We start from the raw sequence: 24905 nt of genomic DNA on the forward strand, positions 1-24905 counted from the left end.
GGCTGCCCAGGGAGGTGGTGGAGTCCCCATCCCTGGCTGTGTTTAAGGGCCGTTTAGATGCAGTGCTGAGGGACATGGTGTAGGGGAGGACTTTGTAGAGTAGGGGAGATGGTTGGGCTCGATGATCCCAAGGGTCTCTTCCAACTTAGACGATTCTATGATTCCCATTGTACAGCTGGAACTGACGGAGGGCACTTCTACAGCGGTTTGTGTGGTGATGCAGGAAGGTCCTGCAGGAAGGAGGAGTGATGGAGCAGGTTGTTCCCTCACAGCCTTCTCCCCGCTGGGAAATACCGGGGAAGGAGGAGGGGGAGGCAGCATGAGAAAGCACCAGCATCTCTGCTCGCTTGGGGGAGGGGGGCAGCGTGAGAAAGCACCAGCATCTCTGCTCGCTTGGGGCGGGTTAGCAACAGGCTCATTAGCCGCGTGTTCATTACCCGTGTGTTCATTACCCGCATATGAACAGCAGGTGAGGAGCCGGTTCCCCGCTCTCCGTGAGCCGCTGCCGCTGGAGGGCAACAGGAGACCACGGCATTTCCCAGCCCTGGCCCCGGGACAGCACAAAGGGCAGATGAAATCAGTCCCTGGCCCAGAACCGCTCTGCTGGGGAGCTGGGGTGTGCTGGAGAGATCAAGCCCTAATTAGCCTTTTTTTGTGTTTTCTTCCCCAAAAAGTTTCTAAATCTTTCTCCGAGCTGTGTGTCGTGTTATTCTGGTTTAAGTGGAACAGCGTGGTGCCCTTCATTATTTTTTTAAAGGGTCTAAAAGCTCAATTTGATGCTTGAATGTCCTCCTGCCTCCGGAGCGGATGCTGTTACAACCTCCCCTCTCGCTGCTGCTGCGGGGAGTCAGATAATACCTGAGAAACCCAGAAACAACACATTCTTGGCAGCAGTCAATGTCTTCTCTTTTAAATGCAGACTTGCACCATATAAATCCTGGCTCCCTGTGCCCTCTCAGTGGCTGCTGGGGCAGCAGTTCCATTTCTGCACACCATGACCAGCGTGGTTGGAGAGCCCACCTGGGAAGGAAGGTGGGAAAGCCACGCTTTAGCTTCCTCTGATAACTTTTGAGGATCTTGAGGCCCTTTGGAAATGAGAGCCAAGCTCAACGTGCGTGTTACAGCAGGAGAGAAATAAGTCCGAGGTGATGCTTGGAAGTGTGAGCCGAGCCTGGATGCTGGGCATTTATTTCCAGTGCCGTGAGCTCATTCTCATGCTTGTTTTGCTGGCACAGAATCGTGGCACTTGAATTAACAGGGGAGGAAATAGTAATGCAGCACTTCTGCTATTAAAATGAATCAATAAATAGACCGTGACCTGCCTGCAGTGTGCTGGGGGGCACTGTAGTTTGGAGCTGTTGGTTTCTTGGCTGAGGTCTGGGAGCGGATCCTTCCCTTGTGCTGTGGCTGGGGAGCTGTGACGCTCGGGGTTACCCCCAGTGAGGGGCAGGAACTGGGGGAGAACATGGGCAAGGGGGTGCTAATTTACAAACAAGCAGGGAGACAAACAAAACCAGAGGCAAACTGTCTTGTTCTTGTAAACGCTGAGCATCTCTTTTTGGTTAGTTCTCTTCCCATGGCACATTTTTGTTGGTGTCATGAGAAAAGCGCTGAAAATTCCTAATGGCAAAATAAAAATTAAAGAGGCCAGGAGTTAATGTCATGCCTGACGCAGGGCTCAGGCTCATCCCTGCTGTCGGGATTCGTCTCCTGCAAGGAGTCCCACCAAGGAGCTCCTGGGCAAAGGAAGATGCCGGTGTTATCTGTCAGAATCAGGGGGCTGGTGAGGCAGAATGTGAGGTACCCTGAGTCCCCCAGAGCGGTGGCACTGATTTCCCATCCTGCTGGCCTCAGTGGCCGTGCTTGGAGCTGCAGATCTCCCTCTGTTATACCCTGCTGGAGCTGTGACCCCCAGGGGATGTAGGAGAGCGACAGCCAGAATGACTGTGGAAGTGCTAGTGATCTGAAGTGCTAGTGATCTGCTCGCTGCTTTTTCTCTCCTCAGGACAGCTCTTCTGCCTCCCAGGAGAATCTCCACAGCTCCATTAGAGTCCATTAGCAGCTTCCTCTCCTTTAGCCTTGAAGTGAGTTCAGTCCCTGTGGAAGGTGTTGCGGTGGCAGCTCCAGCGGGGAGAGGAGCCGGGGGCTCACAGACTCCCCCCACCCAACCTGCCCCGGGCAGGAAGGGGCCACCGGGGCCCCCACTTCCTTTTCCTGCAGGATGGGACAATAGCAGAGGCAAGAAAGAGAAGGAGCCATGGGTTTCCCCACACCAAAACCTAGAGCTTTTTAATAAAGCGGTGTCTGATGGGCATTTGATGCAGTCCTGAGTAACATGCTCTAGCTCTAGGCAATCCTGCTTCAGCAGGGGAGTTGGACTAGATGATCTCTATGGTCCCTTCCAACTCTAAAAAAATTCAGTGAAATTTGCTTGCCCTGTAGAGAGGGTTTCGGGGGCGCTGGTGCTTTGCTGTGAGGTGTCTGTGCTGTCGGCTGTTACCACCATGGTCTGGCCATCAGTCAGAGAGTCTTTTGCATCCTTGCCCTGCAGAGAGGGTTTCGGGGGCGCTGGTGCTTTGCTGTGAGGTGTCTGTGCTGTCGGCTGTTACCACCATGGTCTGGCCATCAGTCAGAGAGTCTTTTGCATCCCTGAGCCAAGGGCAAAGCCTGAAAGAAAGTATTGCAGGACTGTGTGGGACAGGAATGGATGGGACTCGTATGGAGAGCTTTGGCCAGGACAAAGAGATGGTTCTTTCACTGAGAAATGGCCCAACCTGGAGCCTGTGGGGGGCCACGGGCAGAGCAGGGCAGGTCCTTTCCAATCCTGGAGCCCCACGGCCTCAGCAGCGTCGGGCCAGGACCAAGGCGTGGAGAAAAGCACGCGGAGCGTTTGGCCCTGTTGTACCCCACGCTGCGGATGTGAACAGCCTTCCATAAATATCAAAATGCTTTCAGCGTGACAAGTGTCAGCAGCTGTGAGTCAGCCCTTGGCAATGCTGCCCATTGGACAAACCATGGCTTCATTGTCTCTGCGTCCCCCTGGAATGTGAGCCGGGCAGGAGCCCACCCCGGCGGCTTCCCTGGGCTGCAGACAGAGGCCAAGCGAGCACCTGGTGAAGTCCTGATGCCGTGATGCCCACCCAGGCTCCAAGGAATCCCAGGGGAAGGTGCCACTGTCCGGGCAGCGCTTCGTGCCAGCACAGGGCTCGGTGTGGAAAACAGACCCTGAGGGCACATCCCGACTCCTGCCAGGGGAGATCTGGGAGATCCTCAGTCCCTCAAAGGCTGCTACAGATTTCGGTGGATTTTAGCCGTTTTAAGAAGGAAACGTGCAGGTGCCTACCCCTGCAGAGCTGCAGGTCTTTGGCACTGCCCTGTCCCGCTCACAGCCCTGGCAGCTCCCCAGCTCCCAACGATTCTCACCTCTCTCCCCATCCTTGCCCTCTGTATCCCAGTAAACCCTCAATAATCAGCCTATTCTTCTCCAGCCCGTCGCTGCTGCACCCATCCGGAGGCCCTCCACATGCTTTGGCTCTACCTTTCCCCTTCCTGTGCCGTCCCTTCTTTCATTCTTACTCAGCCGTGCTATTAGCAATCAGAGCTGTAATTAACATCACTGCCTGTGCCCAGAATCCTCTCCCTACCCTCGCAGAGTAGGGATTTCGGGCTTTCTGTTGAACAAATATGGTGCAATTCACTCTATCAGTTGCCGGCGTGGGGCATTGCACCATGAGCAAACAATTCTGATTACGGGGAGGAAAAGAAAGTGTGGAAAGCCATTGTTCTCGTTGACTTCACCTTGATAACAAAGACGCCAGCTCCGAGACAAAAGCCGTTTCATGGTTCCCTGCCTTGGGGTTGCAAAAGTCTCATTCCTGGAAAAGAGAAAATTGGTGGTATTAGCTTAAAATGCAGCGTTGAGTTGGGAAGGGTGGTTCGCTGGTCAGGCAGAGTGGGAAGAGCTGGGTTTCGTTTCCTTTTCTTCTTCCACCCGCCGTGAAACCTCAGGCAAATCTCTTACCCGGGAGAAGAAAACTTTCCTGTGATAATTTAGTTGAAAGCTGTCAACAGCTACAGCTCAGAGGTTAATGTCCTTCTTGCAGTGCTGTCAGTGTGGGCAGAAATGCTTCTGCTGCGAGGTCACCGGAGCGCAAAAAGCCTGTGCGTGGAGAGGAGTGATGCCTTCATCCCCGCTGGGCGCATCCTCTGCAGGCTCTGCACAGCACCAGCTGCCCCCCGGGGTTAGGGGCCATCGTGCTGGATTTCTTTACAGCAATTAATGGGTGAACAGCCCAACTAATCACCTTTCCTGAAATCTTCATCTCCAGCATGTGAGCTGCTGACTCTGAGCCCAGCCAGCGTGACTGTGGGGTCCCACCCCGTGCGAGTGTGGGGGATCCCTCCCGGCTGCCCACACTCTGGTTTCTCCAGCAGCTGGTGCTTGGACCTTCCCCTGGCTCCGTGGCTCGCTGGGGGGTTGCCCACAGGCCTGGCAGGGGGCAGAGTGATGTGTCCCATGTGCCACAGCAGGTACCAGCTTCTGCTGGCACTCCAGAGGGCTGTGATCCAGGTCAGTGCCTAAATGCCAGGGAGCTTCTGCAAGTGGTTGGGGTGCAGGGGTGGGAAGAGGTTTGTAGGGTCCCTTTGGAAATCAAAGTCACTCACTTTGTAACTTTGGAAAAGTTCCCTTTAGGTGGCCGGGGATTCTGCACTGATGGGGAAACAAACCCCTTGGGATCTGGCTCTGCAGAGGAGAAGTCTCTGTGTCTTTGAGCACACACAAACACAAACACCTCCCAAATTTCCCCCTCTGAGAGACCCCCTGCTTTCTGGGAAGCTCTGCCGGCTTCCCCCAGCTCTGCTGCTCCTGCTGGGCCACCCAGCAGCCAGCTGGGAGCCTCAACCACCTTCTGGTTTTAATGACGAAATTGCTTCTGGCGAGTTCTGCTGCCGGGCAGCTCAGCCTGGGAGTGACGAGCACAGTCTCCTCCAAAAAGCCCTGGGATTTAGCACGGATAGTTACTGGAATGGCTCCAAGTGTGGGGTTTTTTCAGGCAGCATCTCCCCAGCTCTGTGTACAGGTCGCGTACGGAGGGGCTGTGGAAGTGCCCACCGAACCGTTGCTAACGTGCTCCTCGGAGGTGTCCATCCATGTTCTGGCTCCGTCTGGCTGAGCAAAGCCTGGGGCTGCCATGGATAGAGAGCTACTGGATAAAGACTCCCAGAGACTCAGCTGAGGCAGCAAATGAGGAGGGAGCATCGGCTGCTCCTCTGGGAACTCCTCTGTGGTTCCACACCTGGACTGGAAGATCTTGTGTTATCACCTGCCTTTGCACCAGGCTGTCCTTGCTGAGTCTGGCACAGGCACTGGGAAGATCCTGGGGTACCCGAGAACCCCAGCTTGCAGACCCCCCTCCAACAACCCAGCTGAGATCCCCCCCCAGGACTCTGCTGGCAGAGGTGGCCTCCAGGGCCAACACAAGCCTGTGATGAGTAGCTGCAAGTTATGATGTTGCTTGGCACAGGCTAAAACACCTCTCTGCTGGAGAACCAGGTGGCTCCATGATTCATTCCATGTCTCACATCAACACAGGATTGTTCACCGTTGTATCCGGGGCAGATCCTTGAAGCATCATCCGAAGGAAAGTTTTGGACACTGATGTCTCAGCTTCTGAGGCATGGATGCTACCACATGGCACAGCCTGCCCTCCTGCCCATCACACCCCACAGCAACGGGGAGGCATTTATTCCCCACGTGAGGTTTCCTCACTGGAAATGATCAGTTAAAAGCTGCCTCGGGAAAAGGGCTGGCTGTTGAGAAGAATCCAGTCTCTAACGCTTTGCAATTTTAAGGGCAAAAGGCAAGACACAGAGGGCTGTTCTGTCCTCTTTTGCTGGCTTTAGCATCCCCAACCTCTGGGAAAACACCCTGGAGAAATCAAAGCTGTGCATCCCGGGTGGCAGTGGGACACCACCCTCAGTGCCCTTTGGGACAGGAGCCTTTAGATGCCTGTCTTCTTTTGGCCCATGGTAAACTGCCGGTGGCACGTGGAGCTGGTGAAAAAAGGCTTTTTCTCAGTGCTCCACCTCCACAGCAAGGTCATTCCTTGAGGGAGGCTGCAGGAACCACTGGGTGCTGCCCCCTCGGCTTTCCCCAGGTGGGGCAGCACCAGGATCTCATCCTATTTCCTTGACATCAGTGGTTTTCCCCTCGCTGCTGAAGCCCTTGCGCTGCCCGGCGTGTGCCGACGGATCCGGGGAGCTCTGCCCTGACCCAGCCCGTGCCGCCGGCACCCTCCGGCCCGGAGCGGTGGCTTTTCATTTCCCTCCTGCAAAACCCCATCTCTCGGCCGGGGACACCCTGCCAGCCCCACGGCAGAGCGTGTGGGATGGGGGGAGCCGGTCCTTCCCCTCGCCTGGCTCGTGGCCATCTCTGGCTCTCACCGATGCCCCGGGGCACGGCGTGGCTTCTGCAGTTTCTTGCACTTTCCATTTACCAAATAAAAAAAACCTTGGCTGTAAGGTCTAGAAAACAAAAAGCCCTTTTTCAGTCAGAGGAGGGTGATTAACGTTCCCCCAGGGGAACCAAAGGGCCCCCCGTCACCCTTCTGAGTAAATGCACCTTCTGAGTAAACGCGGTTTGTTGTTCCAAGAAGTCGGGTGACTCACCTGGGGGAGGCCTCGGAAGCAGTGAGGTCCCTGCAGCACGTGTCCCCGCAGTGATGGGGTTCAGCAGAGGTGTGCGGGGCTGTCTCCTGTCCTGCTGTCCCTCTGTCCCCACGTCCCCTCCGCCGGGACCATCGCGCCATCCGCTGTCGGACGCGTCGGGCTCGGTGTTGCCGAACGGTGCTGGATGCCATGTCCTCCTCCTCCCGTGCCAAAAGAAGGGGCTGGCTCAGCCTGAGGTGTCCCTGGGGGTGTTTGGAGGTGGCAGTGGGACCCCATTCCAGACCTTGGTGGGGACTCGTGGTCCTCCCCCCTGCCCTGCGCCGTGGGGCAGCCTGGCCGAGCTCCAGCCAAGGGCAAAGCAGGTCAGGCATCCCTCCGAGGTTTCCCCAGGAGCTGCAGGGACTTGCTCTGTCTGTAACAGTTGTGCCGTCAATCCGAGGGAGGTCATAGCCCTCTGTGGCTTTTTCAGATGGGTATTTCAGCACTTATCATGTTTTCTTCGTTTCTGAAGGCCCCAGAGGAGGGAGGGAAAGGCTGGAGGGGTGAGGAGGAGGAGGAGGAGGAGGAGGGAGGAAGATAGCAGTAGTCTGCTTCCTGCCCAGGTTCGCTGCTCCATCGATTTCCAGTGTCACTTCTGATGTGCTGGGCACGGTGCCACTTCACTCCTCGTGTGTCCAACCCCTGTGGGGTCTCCTGGAGCCGGTGGGGAGGGGGAGGTGGTCTCAGCACGTCACCGGGACACCGGGCAGAGCATTCCCAGGGAGCAACCGGGCAGAGCAGCTGCTTGGGCCAGCTCACTAATTTCATTTTTTATTTTTTTTTGTTAAGCTGTCAAGTTAATACTTTGTCTTTTATGAGCACATCCTGGGTAGGGCCGTGCTCGGAAAAATCTGCTCTGCACAGACAGGTCCATTTTAGTTAAGAAAAGAAGAGAGAGAGGAGGTGGCAGAGGTGGTGGCAGAGGGTTCTGCCCCAGATGCTGCTGAGGGATGTTCCCAGGGTGAAGCTGGACCTGGAGGACAGTCCCTCGTCCCACCTCCCTGCATGGCCTCAACGTTTCAGCCCCAGCAGCCCCCGGAGACACTCTGTGCCTTCCCTCCAGTTACACAAGAATCAAATCTCCAGTTCCAAGCAGAGGTTACAAATGGAGAGATTTTTTTAACCTTTTTTCCCCAGGTGCATTCCAGGGAAGCACTCCCAATTCTTATTCATAACTCATATTTGTTCCTCTGAAAACGCTCTTTTGTGTCGGGTCAGTTCATTGATGTCTGTGTGTTTGTTTTGCTCAAATTCCAGAGACAGGGAGCCGTGCATTTACAAAACCAACGTGATCCCGACCCTGTGGCTGTCTGCCCCTCGTGTTCTCGGTGTAACTTTTCATTCTGTATTTTCACAGCCCGTTGGGAAGGCTGATCTGTCCCACAAACAGCCCCTGCACATCTTGCTGTGACTGGCACAGCTCTGGTTTGCCAGTGCCTGTGCCCTGAGCCAGCCACCAGCCCAAGGTGGGCTGCAGAGCGCCGGGGAGGAAGGCTTTCCTCCAGCTTTGGTGATCCTTGGCCACCTCCAGCTCCCAGCTGGGACCAGTGGGCATCCCCAGCCCCTCTCCAGCTCCTCACCCCCCTCTGCTTTCTCTTGGGAGCAAAAGAGTGGCATTTAGTGGCTGCCAACCCCTCATCCCATCCCTCCTCGGAGGAGCTGCGTTACCGTGGTCTTCCCCACCTGCAGGACTGTGCAACTGGTTACAGAGCTCAGGGATAAGTTCTTTGCTAATAATGTTTGGGGCCTTCAGGGTGGGAAAATCCAGGACGGCGCAGGGGCTTGTTCGTGGTGGGATTTCTCGCTGGGGTGTAGGAGCAGCCACGCAGCGGGTGGTTCTCCCAGACATTGCTGCTTCAATGCAAAACATCCCCAGTAAATTCAGCTGAACCCGGGCTGTGGTGGGGATGGCAGAGCCCTAACACGAGTCCATTTTTACACCTGTGCAACGCTGGGGGGTGGTTAGTGATCCACGGGGGCAGGGCAAAACACCCCGCTGTGCTGACAAGCCCTCTGTCCACCTCATTAATCTTTTCCCATTACTCTCACACGCATACGGAGAGCACGAGGAAGATGTAATGGTTTGGCGAAGGAGCTTCGGAGCGCGTTGGCTTCGCTGCAAAACCAGCAAAGTCAAAGCCAAAGGAAGACGGTGGTTTTTTTTGTTTTGTTTTGTTTTGTTTTGTTTTTTCTGAAGGGGTCTTGCAATATCTCGGCGCTGGTGTTTGCTTCAGCGTTCGGGGAGGAGTTTGACAGCACTGCACAAACAAGCCTCTTTCTATAGCAACTGGCCCCTCCAGGCCATCTCCGGGCGCCTTACACAATGTGCATGGAAAAGCACTGAGACGTGAACGTCTGCGCCGCAGATTGAAGGCAACATGAGAAAAGCAGCAGAGGATTTCAATTTGGCTTTGTAAGTGCCAATAGCAGCAACAGCCCAATCCCCGCTGAGAACGAATTGCTTCACTCGGGGACAGAGAGGCCTCTTCCAGCCTGGGGCAACGGGGACGGGAGGTGAAAACACATTTGCAAACAGCTCGGCGGTTGTTTATGTGTTGCTGAGCAAGTTAAGGTTGGCCCAAGGTGTCAGTGCGAGGGAAGTGCCTTCTTTGATGGCAGTCAGGTTTGATCTGCTCAGCACCTTCCTTACAACCAGGCGTGAACCAGCTGCTGCCTGGAGCTGGGCACTGGGATGGGGACAGGGATGGGGATAGGGAAAGGACAGGGATGGGGATAGGGAAAGGACGGAGAAGGGGACAAGACAGGGATGGGGACGGGGATGGGGATGGGAATAGGGATGGGGATGGGGACGGGACGGGGACGGGGACAGGATGGGGATGGGGATGGGAATGGGAATGGGAATGGGGACAGGACGGGGATGGGGATGGGATGGGGACGGGATGGGGATGGGGTGGTCCAGCACAGGGTGGCTCTGGGATGCACACCCCCAAGTGCCTTTTCTCCAGAGAAGATGCTTCACCCCAAACAACACACTTTATCCTGCTGACACAGGGCTGAGCTTACCAGGGCCAACCCTGTAGAAGATGATGGTGGAAGCTGGGTGTGCTCCGAGCTACAAATGAGAGATCAGAGCACAGAGGCACCTGGTTCTGCTGCCAAACCCCTTCCTCTCCCCCCCAGCCCCGATGCTTTCCCTCCCTGGTCTGTGTGGTCCTCTCCAACTGCCCGAGCATCCCATGGGAGGTGAAATGCTCAGCTCGGGGGACCTCATGCAGGTTGTGGTGCCCCAACGTTGCTCCCCATCTGCTGTCTCCAGCCCGAGTCCCACACAGGGGATGTGTGTGTGGTAACAGCCACGCTGAACATCCTCCTGGATATAAATCCTCACCAAAGGTGAATTTTAGCTGCCAGGAAAAGGCGAGGTGCTGGGAGATCCCTCCCTGGTGCAATCTGGCAGCCGTTGGGGAAGGACAGGGGCTGGCAGCGTGAAACACTGTTTACCCAGGGATGTAAGGAAAGGAAAAAACAACCACTGACAATAAATAAAACGTTGGAAAGATTGTAAAGTGAGATCAAGGAATTTAAAGGAAGAGAGTTTATATGGGGTATTTCCTGATAAAATCGGACATTTCAAAGCGTCCCTGAGCGGTGTGGCAATGTTGCGGTAAGCCAAAAGCATTTATGGGCAGCAGAATAGGCAGTTTCCTTGAAAAAGGGTATTTCAGATACATGATTTTAAAGGTTGCTGCGTGGCTCTGTGCCCGCTGAAGCTGGAAGAAACCCTCGAGCCAAAATGGCCAGCAATCCAAAAAGCTGTTTGGGGATTATTTATTATCATCCATTCCCACTGCGGGAACGCGAACGGCAGCGGTCGGGCCTGGCTGCTCCGGGCTGGACCCTGTGCAAACACCACTTGAAGGTGCAGTTGCCTTTAAATATATATATTTTTAACCTGTTCCCTATAATACAGCAGGCAGATAATTGTGCTGAGGGTGTTAGCAACTTCAGAAGGTTCCAGCTGCCCTGGAACATCGTCTGGCTAACCAGACGATGGGAGATAATTTTTTCCCCTTTGTGCTCAATTGGCCCCATCTCCTCCTTCTAATGAAGCACCTTTGTCACCGAGGCAGTGACAAAGTGCCAGGCTGTGACGTCCTGAACCACTCCTCCCGACAGCAGAGTTGTCGGTGCCTTCTACACCGGGGAGTGACAGAGCAGGGAGAAACCACAATTCCAGTGGGAAGAGAGAGTCCTGTGGTTTTTGGTCCCTCGTCATTGATTTTCACACCCTGCAGCCGACGTTTGGGGAGCAAACCTGAAGCCGGGTCCCCCTCTTGCTCTCCCTGCCATGGCTCAGCACTGGTCTGGGGGCTCCTGGGTGGCTTTGCAGGGGGGCAGAGCATGGTCCTTCCCACCAAATCCCCAGCTGCTCCTAATGATTTGCTCTCCCCCAGCTGAAAGTCATCCCCCTGAGCAGCTCCCTGCCCTCAGCCGCTCCGTGCCCGCGTGCTTTGGAGCCAGCCTGGGCTCTCCAGCAGTTTCCCAACCTCAGGGTCTTCCCTCCACGTCCCACCTGGCCCGAGCGGGGCTGCACCCTGCGCCAGGCTCAGCCCAGGTGGGAGGGACTGGGCTCCCATTAAATCCCAGGCTCCCCGAGGACGGAGCCCTTGTGAAGACCCACCCCGGGCTGGGTGCAGGAGCCCAAGGTGCTGTTGGAGACGTTGCAGCGGGAGAAGGGGACGAGCAGCTGCAGCTCAGGTACCCGCCGAGCGCTGGTTTGAAGGGGCCACCTCTGCTTTTCCACCTCTCAAACCCTCTCTTCCCTCGGTCCCCCCCCACTGATGTTGTTCGCAGTTTGTGTCAGTTCCTCTCTCCCCTCACTTCTCCTCCTGCTCTGTGTTTAGTGGGTGATTATTCCTGTGTCTGGGGAGAAATCTGCCCCAGGGATCCCGAATAAGCCAGGACATTGTTGTTCCTGCCCGAGCAGCGCTGCTGGCTGCGGGGAGAGCTGGTGGTGTCTGTCCTGGGTGGGGAAGGCTGGCTCTTCTGTGAAAAATGGTATAGGATTATGCTTATTGCTCCGGCTGAGACTTTGGATTTTTCTCAGTAGTCCATGGGTTTTATTTTATTAGCAATTACCTTCCTTCTTCACCCGGAGTTTGACATATTTAAGATTTCCAGTGGCGTTTGTGGACTGTGCGAGCGGCGTGAGATGCCCGGAGGGGATTCAGGCTGTGGAAAGGAGGTTGTGTCCGTGTGGCTGCTCCCTGCTCTTCCTGCGGTGGAGTGTTGAGAGTTCAAGGCAATAAAAATGCCACGTGGTAGCGAGAAGTGTGAGCGGCCGGAGGCGGTGGTTTGTGGAGGGCTCGGGAGGAAAAGGAGGGAGCTCTGCCTTGGCCGAGGTTGTTGGGTTCCTCTCTGCTTTCCCAAGCCACTGACACTCAGCGAGGTCCAAGCATCGTGGCTCAGGTCGGCACCAAGAGATGCTGTGAGACCAAACCCAAGGTGCTGAGCGTCCGTCCTTGTGTGAGAGGAGAGCAGAGCATCGGGATGGTTGTGTGGAAGCCCTCCAGGGGTCCACAGAGGAGCACTGCCTGCACGGGCAGGAGGGAAGGTGTGAGGAGGGGAGGAAGAGTCTCTTCTCCCACCCTGGCACCTCCGAAACACAGAGAAACAGCCTCTCTCATGCCCATCGTTATCACAGTGCCTAATGCAAGGGGACAGAAGTGAGACAGGACTGAAATCTCAGGAAGGAAAAATCCAGGCTGGCACTCTGAGGAGTGTGTTTGTGTGTCTAGAAAATCTCGCATTCCTGTAACTCATCTCAAACATTCCTAGCATTAGCTAATTTAGTTTATTTTTGGACAGATCTCCTCTTCTAAGGATGCTCTCCTTGCTGCCTCCTCCCTGAGCTCCCCGTGCCCACGGCTCACCCTGCAAAGAGCCAGAGAAAAAACCCTCCTGGATGTGCTGGGACATCCCTTGGGAATAGGGACTGGGCTCTGCTGCTCCTCTCCTACCCAGAAAAGCTCTTGCTAAAGAGGGAAGAATCTTCCTGGGAGAGGAGAAGAAGCGTGGCGGTGGGAGGTGGAGTTATTTGAGTAGCAATTTCAACATCACTAATAACCCTCCTCATCCAAAACCCTGGAGACCCTTTCAGGAGTCTGAACTGTGGCTACAGCAGCGATGCTGTGGGGCTGTGGTGGGGAGGACTGGGGGGAGGATGGGTTGTGCTGCTGGATGGTGCTGGCTGCCCAGCAAACGCTCCACTGTGGCCATGGTCACACAGATGCTGCCCCATCCCGGGGCTGATCGAGTACCCAGAGTCAGCGATGCTGCCTGGGGCTTCCAAAAAGCTGCTTTTTGCTGCTGAACTTTCTAATTATACTTGTCTGAGCGAGGAGGGAGGCGGCTTTGTCTGACAGCCGCCCTTCTCCCCCTGGTTCTGGGGGGGCTGCCCCTCCACAGGCACCAGCTGCCTCAGGCTCCAGGTGCTGGACCCCCCCGTGGCTGGATGTACATTGATATTTGCCATGAGATACCTCTGTTTGGCAGCCCAAACACTGCATAACCCATAGCAACCTTCCTCAATCTCATCAGCACGCCCTGCTAATCCAGGCGGGTCACCCCGCTGCCCCGACGATGATTAAGCCGGGCGTAATGAGCTCCTGGGTGTCCCATCAGGTCCCTCCACTCCCACTGGAGCAGGGATGTGGGACAGCCTTGTCACCAGCAGGCTCCCAGGCATCACGTTGTGAGGGAAAACAACTCGGTTTGGCAGCTGGTTTTGCCGTTTTGGGGTCTCGGCGCAGACAGGGAACGAGCCCATGTCCCAGCTCGTGTGTCTCAGCCCCAAATAACCACGCTGGGACATCCAGGGCTCTGCGTGGGCAGCTGAGAAGGAGGGTTTTGGGGTTGGGGGAACCGGCCTGGCTCTGGGGGGCTGCTTCGGGGTCCCCAGGCAGGGCAGGGACCCGGTGTGAGGACTCTGGTCCATGTAGGATCTGTGGGGCTTGTCCCCCGTGGCAGCCACGTGGGGCTATGCCGTGCCTGGCGGCTCTGGGAAGGGCTCCATAGTGGTTATCAAACAGTCGGGGTGTGCCGGGCACAGCCCTGGCCCGAGGGCACCCCACTTCTCCCACAGCCTCCCAGGAGCACCCCACAGCCCCCCCAGCCCAGCTCCTCCCCTCTCCCCAGCCCCCTGTGGGTGCTCCAGCTCCAGTCCCAACACCCCCAGTCCAGCTCTTCTTCGTGTTGGAGGGCTCCTGCCAAGCTGGGCTGGAGGTGGAGGGGAGGACTGGGGTTACGGGGCTGAACTGCAACTCCTGCCTCCCCAAGAGCCTTTTAAGAGTGTGTCCATCTGCATCCAAACCCTGCGACTTGGATCCTTCCTCCGAGGGGGAATTCTGTTCCACAGGCTGTTTCCAGAGGCAGAAACGCTGTGATTTCCAGCCTCGCTGTGTTTGTGGCCAGCTTATTTCCATTTCTTCTTGCGCTAACCTCGTCTTAGCTTAACCAGCAGTGCTCCTTCCCCCAACGTGGATCCTCCCGGAGCCGGCCAGGGCATGTCTGCAGCCCTGGGCTGCCTCTGCCGGGGCTGCCACGCTTCTGCCACGGAGCCGGGGGCATCACACCTCCTGGCATGGCATCCCTGAGCCATCGGCCTTGCCGTGTGGTACCTCGCCTGTGCTTGAGGTCCTGGCACTCTGTCCTGGCCCCTTTCCCCCTCTGCCCCTGGGGACACAGCATCACCCAGCCTCTGCCAGGGCCGTGCGGGAGGGCACTGCTAATTCTGGTTGCTTTTGGAAAGTCCTGACGTCTTCTGTGGGCAGCGTTTGGCTTTCTCGTGGCAAACAGCCACCTTGTGATGAACCTCCTTCGCCCAAGCCCTTCTCCCTCCGAGCAGAAGAGCCTGCAGCTGAGGCTGGAAATTCTTGCGAGGAGCCTGGGAGACCTCTCGCTTCAACCCAGAGGAGGGAAGGGAGGAGAAATTAGGTTTGGAGGCTAATTCTGGCAGCGTCAGGCATGAGAGAGATCAAAAACTCAGGGCAGGAGTACAAGAGAGGAGGGAAGCTGTTGCGTGCATGCTCCTGGAACCCCCTGACAGCCCCGGTTCATGCATACTGCACGTTATTTCTGTACCTACTTAAATTAAAACCAGCCTTGTCTTGCGGACGCTGACTGGAGCCAGGCAGTTCTTCTCCCCAGGGGAGAATCCAATTTTCACTCCATCTAGCTTGTGTTTTTGACCTGGAATGACTCTTCTTTTTATATTTAACAAACGCTCCCTCCAAGCCCCGTACCGTGCTGCGCTTCTCACGGCGGCACCGGCGGCGTCATGGCACATACGTGCCCCGAGGCAGGAGAGCAGGAGCGGGCAGAGGGCTCACAGTGATCCCACTGACCCACGGCAGAGCCCCACGGTGACCAGAACCAAGGGGAGGTGCAGCAGAGCCCAGGCACGGCCAGTGGGAAAGGGGATCTGGGGTCCAGCCCACTTCTGCATCCTCTGCGCCTTGGGGTTTGGGTCCCCAGGTGCTGGCCATGGCCTGGCCACTGGGGAGGGACCAGGAGGGACCCCACCACACTCAGGCTGTGTGTTTCATGTGCCAGCTGCCTGAGCCTGGGGGGCACCTTCCCTGAGATCTAGCTCTTCCCACCCATTTTCTGATAGATCCCTTCCGAACCCACCCTCCGTAGGGATAACCTGCTCTGGACTGTCCATCTCCCACTGGGGCTTGGGACAGACCTGCTGGACGCCTGGAGGTGCAGCTGGAGCTCCCATCCATAGCACTAATGGTTAATTACAGCTCAGAGCTGTGTGCCCATCTAATTTTCAGCTAAAGGCACAACAGCTGCCTCCCAGAGGTGCTTTCCTTTCCTTGGTGCAGGACACGTCCTTGCTCCTGAGCCTTTCTTACGGACCAGCCCATAAATAACATCCATCAGAGGCTCAGGAGACACAGTGGGGTCCGGGCTGGGAGGAGGCTAAATGGGTTTGAAGTATTTATTCCCTTCTGCAGTCCTTAAAAACCTCTCGTAGCTCTTTGGGGAGCGTTGACTGGTGTGACTCATGATCCACAGCCGCGGTGAGCGCCATACACCGTAAGCAGCGGCAGACAGTGGCAAGGATTTGCTTCTGATTGACTAATCTTCCCCAGTCTCTGCTATTCTGGGTATTCTCTCTCTCTGGCAAGAGGCTTCTTCAGGGCGGCATAATTCAGGGGGGGCAAAGCCAGGCTGTGTTGAGCCATCTCAGTAACAGCTCTTAACACCCAACGTGGTGATTAGTCACCTCTGGGCAGACGTGACGTGCCCCACCAGCCCCACGCTCCTGCCCTCGCCCACGGGTGCCTACGGACTGGCTGCCCGAGAGGAACGTGTCTCTGCTTTAATGCTGTGACTCCACAGTTAATCAGCCCCAGATAGGCCAGTAAATACGTCAGTCACTCCAGATGGGTGCAGGAAAGGACAAATATTTGAATAAGTGTAGCCCACTGTGTGTGTTCCACACCGGGAGAGGGAGGAGGGAGCCCTGAGCTGCAGCATGAACTCCTCCTGCTCCCACCCTCTGGCCATCCCGTGGTCCCTGAGGAGGACGGGCACAGGGAACGTCCTTGGTGTTGGTGTTCCCAAGCACCCAGAGGCTGGGTTTGGGCTGCTGAGGAGTGGCACAGAGAGGGATGGGTTTATTTTCCTCATCCTGAGACACGAGTGAGGTTCCCCCAGCGCTGTGGTGGCAGCTGGGAGGACCCCACTTGTTGGAGCTGGACAACCTCCCCACCTCCAAACCCAGGACCTTTTTACCTAGACACCCCCCCGAGGGAAACCTGCCTTCTGCAGTGGGTTGTTTTGGGTTTTTTTAATGGCAGATTTAAAAATACATTCTATCTAAAGCAAACTCAGAGAGTATTCAAAATGTAAGAGTGATCAGATTCCAAGGGCAGCGCCTCGACTGAGGTATCCATGGGCTTCCAGGGCTCGGCTCACATTGTACCACCAAAATAAACCCTCGGATTAAAGGTACACCCACTTGCAGAACGTGGCTCTGGCAAGATGCCCCCTCTCTCTGGCCCACGGTGGCTCCTCCCTGGGTGGCTCCGAGCTCTCTGCCTGTCATTGTCCCTCTGGGTGGCTTCCGAGGGCCAGGTTCCCATGCAAAAGCTGGTAGAGTGATACTTCATTTCATTCTTAACCAAAAAAAAAAAAAAAAATTAAGGAGAATGTAGTTTTTAGGCCCAAAAAGCTGTTGCGAATTAATCCTCCTTGCACTTGCCCGGATGCTCCGTGGCACCAGGAGCAGAGGCTGGAGGGGGGTGGAAAAGCAATACGGGATGACTTGTTTTCTTATGAGCTGAATTCCAGCCTCGCACTCCAAATCCCCGTTTTTATAGACTTTTCCGCTGAAGTCTGCTCCTGCCCTGGGCATGCCTGTGTAACCGCTCCTCTCTCTGCATTCCTTAGATTCTTCTTCTGCCTGAGACGCTGGATTGAAGAAGGGGTCTGAGGTCCCTGCTGGAGAAAGGGAGGCGAGAAGGAGGAAAAGGAGGAGGAAGAGGTTTCCCTTGGACTCCAGGCCGTCAAAGCAGCAAACCAAACCATGTCACAGGTCCTACAGAACCACGTGTTGCGTGTTGGACAGACTGTGTGCGTTTCCTCACAGGGGAAAAGCAAGAGTTTGAGCCCGGCGGGGTACCCAGGCTGCTCCCCACTGCCCATCAAATACAGCTACTGCTCCCGGGAGGGCTGGGCTGCCCCCTCCACCGTGGTCCACACCAGTGCCCATCTGCTTCCCAGCACAGGGCTCTATGGAGCCCACCCTGCCTTCCAGCCCGTGGCTGCCCAGGGGAAGGGGCAGCAGGATTCCTCCTTGGAGAGACCCCCTGCCCCATATCAGCCAAAGAAGGAGGAGGAGGAGGAGACCAGCACAGATCCTGATCCTCACCTGGTGTCTCCGACCTTGGACATATCGATAGAGGATCTCAACAAGCTGATCCTAGAAATCGAACCGAACTTTCAGCCGCTCACCTGGAAGTCAGTGAAGGATGTGGTCCAGCCTGCTTCTCAGGGTGATGCTGTTGCCGCCAAGAAGCAGGATCCAGAGGCAATAGGTGAGGTAAAAGCTGCTGGTCGTGTGGTGGAGCCAGCGCAGCTCAGGTTTTTCTAGCGAAAACCATTTGCAAGAGGCAGAGGGGCTGGACACACACTAGGGGAGATGAGGTCCTGAGCTCCTCTGGAGGGCTGGAACCAGGCACCAGGTGACATCCCCAGTGGGATCAGCATCTCATGTGGGATGCTGCCTCCTGACATCAGGATTTCATGTAAAGGAACAGGAGAACAGACCGTGCACCCAGCTCTTCGTCACCTACGTGATTAGGTGGCCCCAGCCTCATCACATTTGAAACATCTTGTGTCCAGCTCAGGATCCAACAGGGAGAACAGCCTTTAGTTCAACCTCCTGTTTGTTTCCCTGGGTTTGAAGAAAACATTTCTCATTAGGGCTGGGATTTGTAGCTCTCAGAAAACGCCTGATCCAAGTTATTACCATCAGTGGCTGGAGACAGGCACTGAGCTCTGGAGCGCTGCCTGGAGCGTGCTCACCCTCCCAGCAGAGCCCCAGCTCTACCAAAGGGCAGCGGAGCCTTTCCCAGGGTCATACTTGACCTGTGGAAGCACAAGGGTTTGAAGCCAAATTTCCAAAGCCCTGGGCTAAGGTACTGATGGTGGTTACACAACCACCCCATTTAAATGTTCCCAATCGCTTTGCCAGGGAAATTCTTTTTCCAGGGCTCGCGCACTCCTCGGGCAGCATACCTGGCATACACGAGGCAGAACATCAGCAGCACATACCAGCCCCCTCGTTCTGTTTTCCCTCCTGGGTGCCTTACGTGAACCCTTTTGCAACACTCCTCTGCCATCCCTGCCACCCATCCTGGGGCCGTGTGTGCCGCTGCCTGTCCCAGCGCCCTCAGGAACACCTTGAAAATCTCTCCCCAGGCTCCTTTCCCCAGGAAGGTCAATCGAGAGGGTGTTCAAGGCATGAAAAATATCCCATTCTCACTGAATGCTCATGCAAAGGTCTGTGTGAGGCACATGGGGTTGGAGGAGGATGAGGTGTGGGTCTTTAGGTGCACCCACTGCGGGTGTGGGGGTCCCCATGCTGGAGCCAGAGAGCACAGGGGCTGGAGCTGAGGTGGGGCTTGGGCCACCCTGGAGTAGACACCATCCCTGCTTCCCGCTGGGATGGAAGGGGGTGGCCTTGCAGATAAAATACCCTGAGAAGGTGCAGGTTCAGCTCTTGGCTCCTCAGGCTGGTGTTTGGAGGCAATCGGACGCCTCCCCGTCAGGCATCTCTGGAGTCCCGAGCGGCTCAGCAGGTAGCGTGCTGGTGGTTTTGAAAATCTGGCTCCAAGTAGGGAACTGAACATCTGGAAACCTGGCCCTGAGTTCAGTGGGAAAACCCTCACTTCAGCTTTCGTTTTCTTTTAACGGCTATCATTTTTTTTTATGCAAACTTCCTGCTGCTGCCCAGCATCCCTCTTCACCCACCTCCTCCTGTCCCGGCCGGTGCCTGTGCCCTGCTCCCATCTCCCACCCGGCCCCATGGAAATGCTCCCCCTCACTCCCACCACCCTTTCCTCCCCTCGGCCACGTAGGGTAGGGCTGTCCAGAGCCCCCTTGAGCTTCTCAATCATTTCACACCCCTCCTTAGGGTGTCAGTTCCCTGAGAGCACAGTCAGTGGATGCGAGGGCTGGCAGGAGGCTGATGGTGCCCAGAGTCCACCAAAGGGGCTTGTTCCTTCTAGTGGAAAGCATGAGGAGGGGTTTTAACAGCAATAGGAGACACGTTCATGGCAGTCACTGATTCCCCCTGGCCCCTGGGTGTTCTGAGAGGAGAGGAAAAGGCAGGGCCTTGGCTTGTGTGACAGCTGGGCTCCGTGTCTCCGGCACTTTTGCCACTCCTTGGTGGTGGAAAACTGGCCAAGGTCTCGAGCAAATATTTGCGGTTTAACCACACCTGATAAGCAGGAGGGGAAAGGCCTCCTTAGACCAGGGCGCAAATGCTTTTCAGCTATTTCTTTAATCGACAATTAAAACCCTCATTTCTTTTCCCCTTTTGAGGGAGACTTTGACAAAAATCATCCGGCCGAGAGCTTGCAGGAAGGGTTTGCAGGCTGATACCAGAACCCGGTCCCTCTGGAACTTTTTCTGAGGACGGGCTTTGGAGGAGCTGCTGCCCGTGGCAGCGAGGGTGTGGAGGGGGATGGCTGTGGTCCTGGCTCCTTGCTCCTGCCTGGTCCTGCCACGTCCTCGCTGGGGACCAGCCCTTCAGCCTCACCCGGCGCCTCCTTGGCGGCTCTTCGCCGGCCGCGCCGACCCGGCCCCGCGCTGGGATGGGCAGGGAGAAGGGGCTCAGAGAGTAACTTTTGTACAGACTTGTGCTTTTCCTGCTCGTCAGGCTTTATGCCCCAAAGGTCTGGCTGCTCCTCCTTGCCGTAAACGGGGTCTGCAAGGCTTGGCAGATCTGATCCCCCCCAGCTGCCCCCACCGGCAGGTCCCAGGGCGCATAACACCAGTGCTGGGGAGATTGGGGCTGGTACAAGAGGTGTTTCATTGCTGCAACCAAAAGGTTTTCCTCTCTCCAAGAAACGTCTTTAAGAAAGTGGAACTTTCCTGAACCCCATGGCAGGGCGAGAACCAGGAGCTGGAAACGAAGCCGGGCACGTTCAGGCTAGAAAGGAGGCGGAGGTGATTAACCACTGGAACAGCCTCCCTGGGGAGGTGGTGAATTCGCCATCGCTGCAAGCCCTTAAATCGAGCCTGAGTCTCTCTTGCCAAAAGGCATCTTCCAGCTCAGTCAGAAATTATGACCTTGTTCGAGGCAGCCAGTGACTGACGTGTGTGGGAGCCTGTCACCCCCTTGTCCCTGCTGTGAGGCTTCACTGAAAGGTCTTGGAGCAAGTGATGCTCCATCAGATGTGTTTCTGGATAAATAATGGCGAGCAAAGGGGTTAGGGGATGTCCTGCCCACGCCGGGCATGAATGGAAGAGCAGGAAGAAACCCATAGCTCAGCCAGAAATTATGGCCTTGTTTGAGGAAGCCAGGGACTGACGTGTGTGGGAGCCTGTCACCCCCTTGTCCCTGCTGTGAGGCTTCACTGAAAGGTCTTGGAGCAAGTGATGCTCCATCAGATGTGTTTCTGGATAAATAATGGTGAGCAAAGGGGTTAGGAGATGTCCTGCCCACCCTGGGCATGAATGGAAGAGCAGGAAGAAACCCAGAGCAGGGCACAGGCACAGAAATTGATTTTCTAGAGAGAGTTGTGCGGGATGGGAGGAGGGAAGGGAGGGCAGCCACCCCCTGCCCTGGGCTGTGTGATTGCTGCTGCGTGGTCCCAGAGCTGATACCTAAAGCCTTGTGACCACCCTTGTCCCTCGTGGCTTCGCTCTGCCTCCCGCTCCACAGCCGTGGGGCCGATGGTGCAGATGATGGTGTAGCTGGTGGGGATGGTGCGGGTGACGTCCCCCCGTGCTCCTCCACCCAGCCGTGGGCACCCTCTGAACCTGACGTCACCCCTGGGGAGTGGGGGGAGCAGCCAGATGTTTTTCCCTTGAGTCAGGTACAAATCAAGCAGCTGCTGCAGGAAACACCCGCTTCTCGTGGCAGGTCTCGGCAGGCACCGGCAGAGCGACGCCGGAGAGGGGGGGTCTGCACAGCCAGACATGGCCCCCCAGCCCCCATAGGGTCTGAACGGAGGGCAGTGCTGGGCCATGGGGGTCTCCCTGCAGCGCTGGAGGGGGAGCAGCACCCCCAGCCCACCCCACAGAGCTTGTGAACCAGCCAAAATTAATAGCAAGAAGATCAGAGACGAGTGTCCTCTGCTGAGCTTAGCTAACGAACCTGACTCCAGCACTGAGTTGGTAACGACCTCCTCTTTCTTCCTCCAGACATTAAATACATTGAGATGACTCCAGGCAGAGCCACGTGTCCCGAGCGGCTGCAGGGCTCCCCCAGCCCTTCGGGGACACCATTCTCGAGGTCCCCCCAGGGCAACAGCTCCCTGTCCCAAAAAGGGGGACTCAGAGGCAACATGGCCCCCTGTAACCTCTCATCCCTGGGGGGGGATCACTGTGGCTCGGTGGCTGTGAAGAAATCAGCCCCCACAGGGTCTGAATGGAGGGCAGTGCTGGGCCATGGGGGTCTCCCCCCAGCCCCTGGGGGTCCCTGCAGCGCTGGAGGGGGACCAGCACCCCCAGCCCACCCCACAGAGCTTGTGAACCAGCCAAAATTAATAGCAAGAAGATCAGAGACGAGTGTCCTCTGCTGAGCTTAGCTAACGAACCTGACTCCAGCACTGAGTTGGTAACGACCTCCTCTTTCTTCCTCCAGACATTAAATACATTGAGATGACTCCAGGCAGAGCCACGTGTCCCGAGCAGCTGCAGGGCTCCCCCAGCCCTTCGGGGACACCATTCTCGAGGTCCCCCCAGGGCAACAGCTCCCTGTCCCAAAAAGGGGGACTCAGAGGCAACTACAGCCCCGGTGGCACCGTGATTTTCTCCAGCCCATCCAGACCTGTGAGCCCCCGCTCGGGCACCCCATCGAGCTCTGTCTCCCCGACCTCCGAGTGTGTCACCGTCCCCCCGCAGTGCGTGTCCGGACAGACCGACAGCATCTCCTACAGCAACTCCCCGGGCTTCGACAACTTGCTGAAGCCCATACAGGTGGTGAGGACACAGCAGAGGAGCAGCTGGGTCTCCCTGCTCTCCACCAGCCCCGGCTCCGACACCAGTTACATCCTTGGAAGGTAAATGCCAACTTGTGTCCCGGTCTGGGGTTGATGGTGGGGATGGAAGGGGCACAGGGTGGTTTCCCACTGTCCAAGCCCTTCCTTCTGCAGGCTGGGAGTCCCGTGGTCCCTGGGGTGGGACCCAGGTTCATCCTGGCTGAACAGCCCCCCTCAGCTCCTCCTGCTCTGTCTCCCCCTGCAGCAGCACCCACTCGCTCCCCCCCGACGACTCGGATGCTCACCCCACTGCCCGCTGCTCGGCCGACTGCCCGTCCCCTGCCAGCTCCCTGGGCAGCCCCTGCCCAACCTCCCCCAGCATCAGGGCTCACTCTGGAGAAGCTTTTGGCCTGAGCCCCCACCAGCCCAGGACAACCTGCTCCACCAAAGCCAACGTCTCCCCATCCCAGAAGGGACAGGCCAGCAGCTGCCCCCCCTCCATCCTCAACTCCGCAGCTGACATCCCGGTGCTGCTGGTGAACGGGTGCCTGGAACAAGGAGATGCATCTTCCAGCCTGGCCAAAGCCCCCCCAACCTCTGCCAAGCAGAGCCCCCCTCCCAGCTGCAGCCCGGCCGTGGGGCTCGGGGCCCTCAACAACGCGCTGTCAGCACCGGCTCTCTCCTGCGTCTCGGACAGTGAGTCACCTCCCTGCCATGGGGCAGGTCCTGGGGGGAAGGAGCTGTAAAGCCCAGCAGCTGCCAGGAAAAGGGGGAGGAAACACCAGTTTCTACTCTGGTTTAGCTGGGGGGTTACAGACATGAAGGACAGGAGGTCCCTGCTGGAGCTGGAGATCCTCAGTGTATCTCCGCAGGGTTGCAGGGCTCTCTGGTGGTCTCAGCTCTTTGCTGGTGACCCCGTGTCAGCCCCAGTGTTTGCCCACAACATCCACGTGCTCAGCTCTGGTCCCCCCAAAGGAGGTGCAGAGGCACTTATTTATAATACCTGAGAATGAGGACCATAATTCTGTCATTTCATGCTTGTTTGTGGGCCCGGGACGGGTGGGGAGGAGGGGTTACGGTTCCAGTTTGCTCTGGAGGACATCTAAAGATACCAGAGTTTATAAGGTCTCTCATTCAAGAGTAAACAATAGGGCTGTTGTTCTCTGGAGGAGATTAGCAGAGGCAGCTCTCCAGGCAGAGGGTTTTAATTGGGATTCTTATGGGAATAGCAGGAGGGCTTTGCGGGTCAGATCCTCAGTGGGTGTAGATCCCCATGGTCCAGTGGACTTGTGCAGGGCTGGGCAGACTGGCAGGGCTGGGGGATTCCATGTGCTGCCTCTGCATCCATCACAACCTGCCAAGAGAGATAATTACATGGAGAACGAATCATTCTGAGGAGCAAGGAGGACACTCTGATCAAAAGGGCTGAAAAAAAAAACCATCAGCCTGAAAGAGAAATATCTTTGCTAGAGCCCTGTCCTGCTCAGTGGTGTCTGCTGGGAAGGTCTCACAGGTCCCATGCTGGCCTTGATGCCCTAAGTTCTCTTGCAGGTCCCCTCGGAGCTGGGCAGCCGACCATGAAGTTTGTGATGGACACGTCGAAGTTCTGGTTCAAGCCGAGCATCACCAGGGACCAAGGTAAGGCAGCGAGTGTCCCTGCTGGGATAACCCCACCTCAGGTTTGCTGTCTGAGGGTCTGCTGCCTCTTCCCCTCCCTGGGGCTTGGTCTCCACACACCTCAGTCCCGCTCTTGCCCCCGCTGAGGTCCTGTGGGGACAGGGTGATGGCAATTCAGGGTGTGCTGGGGGTTGATGGGCACGGAGAGACCCACTTACAGGTCTAGGGGGAAGGCTCAGAAGTACCTGTCCTCTCCTTGGGTCCAGCAAAGCTTCTCCTGCCTCTGACTGTGCCGGTGGCACTCAGCATGGCCCGGGATGGGGCTGACAGCCCTGGGGAGGGCAGAGACCCTTGGGATGGGCCAGGGATGCTCAGTCTTGGGGGACCGTGTACCTGCCCGAGGGACGTGCACGTCCTCAGCAAAGGCTCCTGATGGTTTCTCGCTGCTGCTGCCAAGGAACGTCTCCCCGCAAGAGCCCGGGCCGGAGGCGAAAGGCAACGCGGGGAGGTTCCACCTGTTTTCCTTGGCTGAGCCCCCGCCTGTGCTTTGACAGCCATCCAGCTGCTGAGGGACAAGGAGCCAGGCACGTTCCTGGTGCGGGACAGCACGTCGTACCGGGGGGCTTTCGGGCTGGCCATGAAGGTTCCCGTCCCTCCAGCCAGCGGCCAGACAGGTATGGGGGGGAGGTGGGAGAGGGGGGGGTTCTCTTCAGGGATTTAACTGAAACCGGCCAAACTAAAGCCAGCTGAGAAGCTGTGGGACTCTGGTGGTGTGAGAAGGGCTGGCAGCGGGGTCTGTGTGTGCCCGTCCCCGTGCTGTCACCATGTTTGCCATGCAGAACAGAAGCTCTGGTGGATGCCCGGGGATGGGGCCCTGGGGTGGGCAGGGGA

At 56.8% G+C, this 24905-nt stretch overlaps 1 protein-coding gene across 1 annotated transcript in view; it reads left to right on the forward strand.

The window, feature by feature from the left end:
- The first annotated feature begins 11341 nt into the window (after positions 1–11341).
- The window catches only part of TNS4 (tensin 4), an 18565-nt gene continuing 5001 nt past the window's right edge, over positions 11342–24905 (forward strand). Inside the window, exons 1-6 of the mRNA XM_014959110.1 lie at positions 11342–11427; positions 17134–17780; positions 22061–22478; positions 22663–23093; positions 23949–24035; positions 24569–24688. Coding sequence (XP_014814596.1) covers positions 17270–17780; positions 22061–22478; positions 22663–23093; positions 23949–24035; positions 24569–24688 — 1567 coding nt within the window. The 5' untranslated portion in view covers positions 11342–11427; positions 17134–17269. The remainder of the gene's footprint in view (positions 11428–17133; positions 17781–22060; positions 22479–22662; positions 23094–23948; positions 24036–24568; positions 24689–24905) is intronic.

This window comes from Calidris pugnax, unplaced genomic scaffold (assembly GCF_001431845.1).
Source record: "Calidris pugnax isolate Ruff unplaced genomic scaffold, ASM143184v1 scaffold341, whole genome shotgun sequence".
Taxonomy (NCBI): domain Eukaryota; kingdom Metazoa; phylum Chordata; class Aves; order Charadriiformes; family Scolopacidae; genus Calidris; species Calidris pugnax.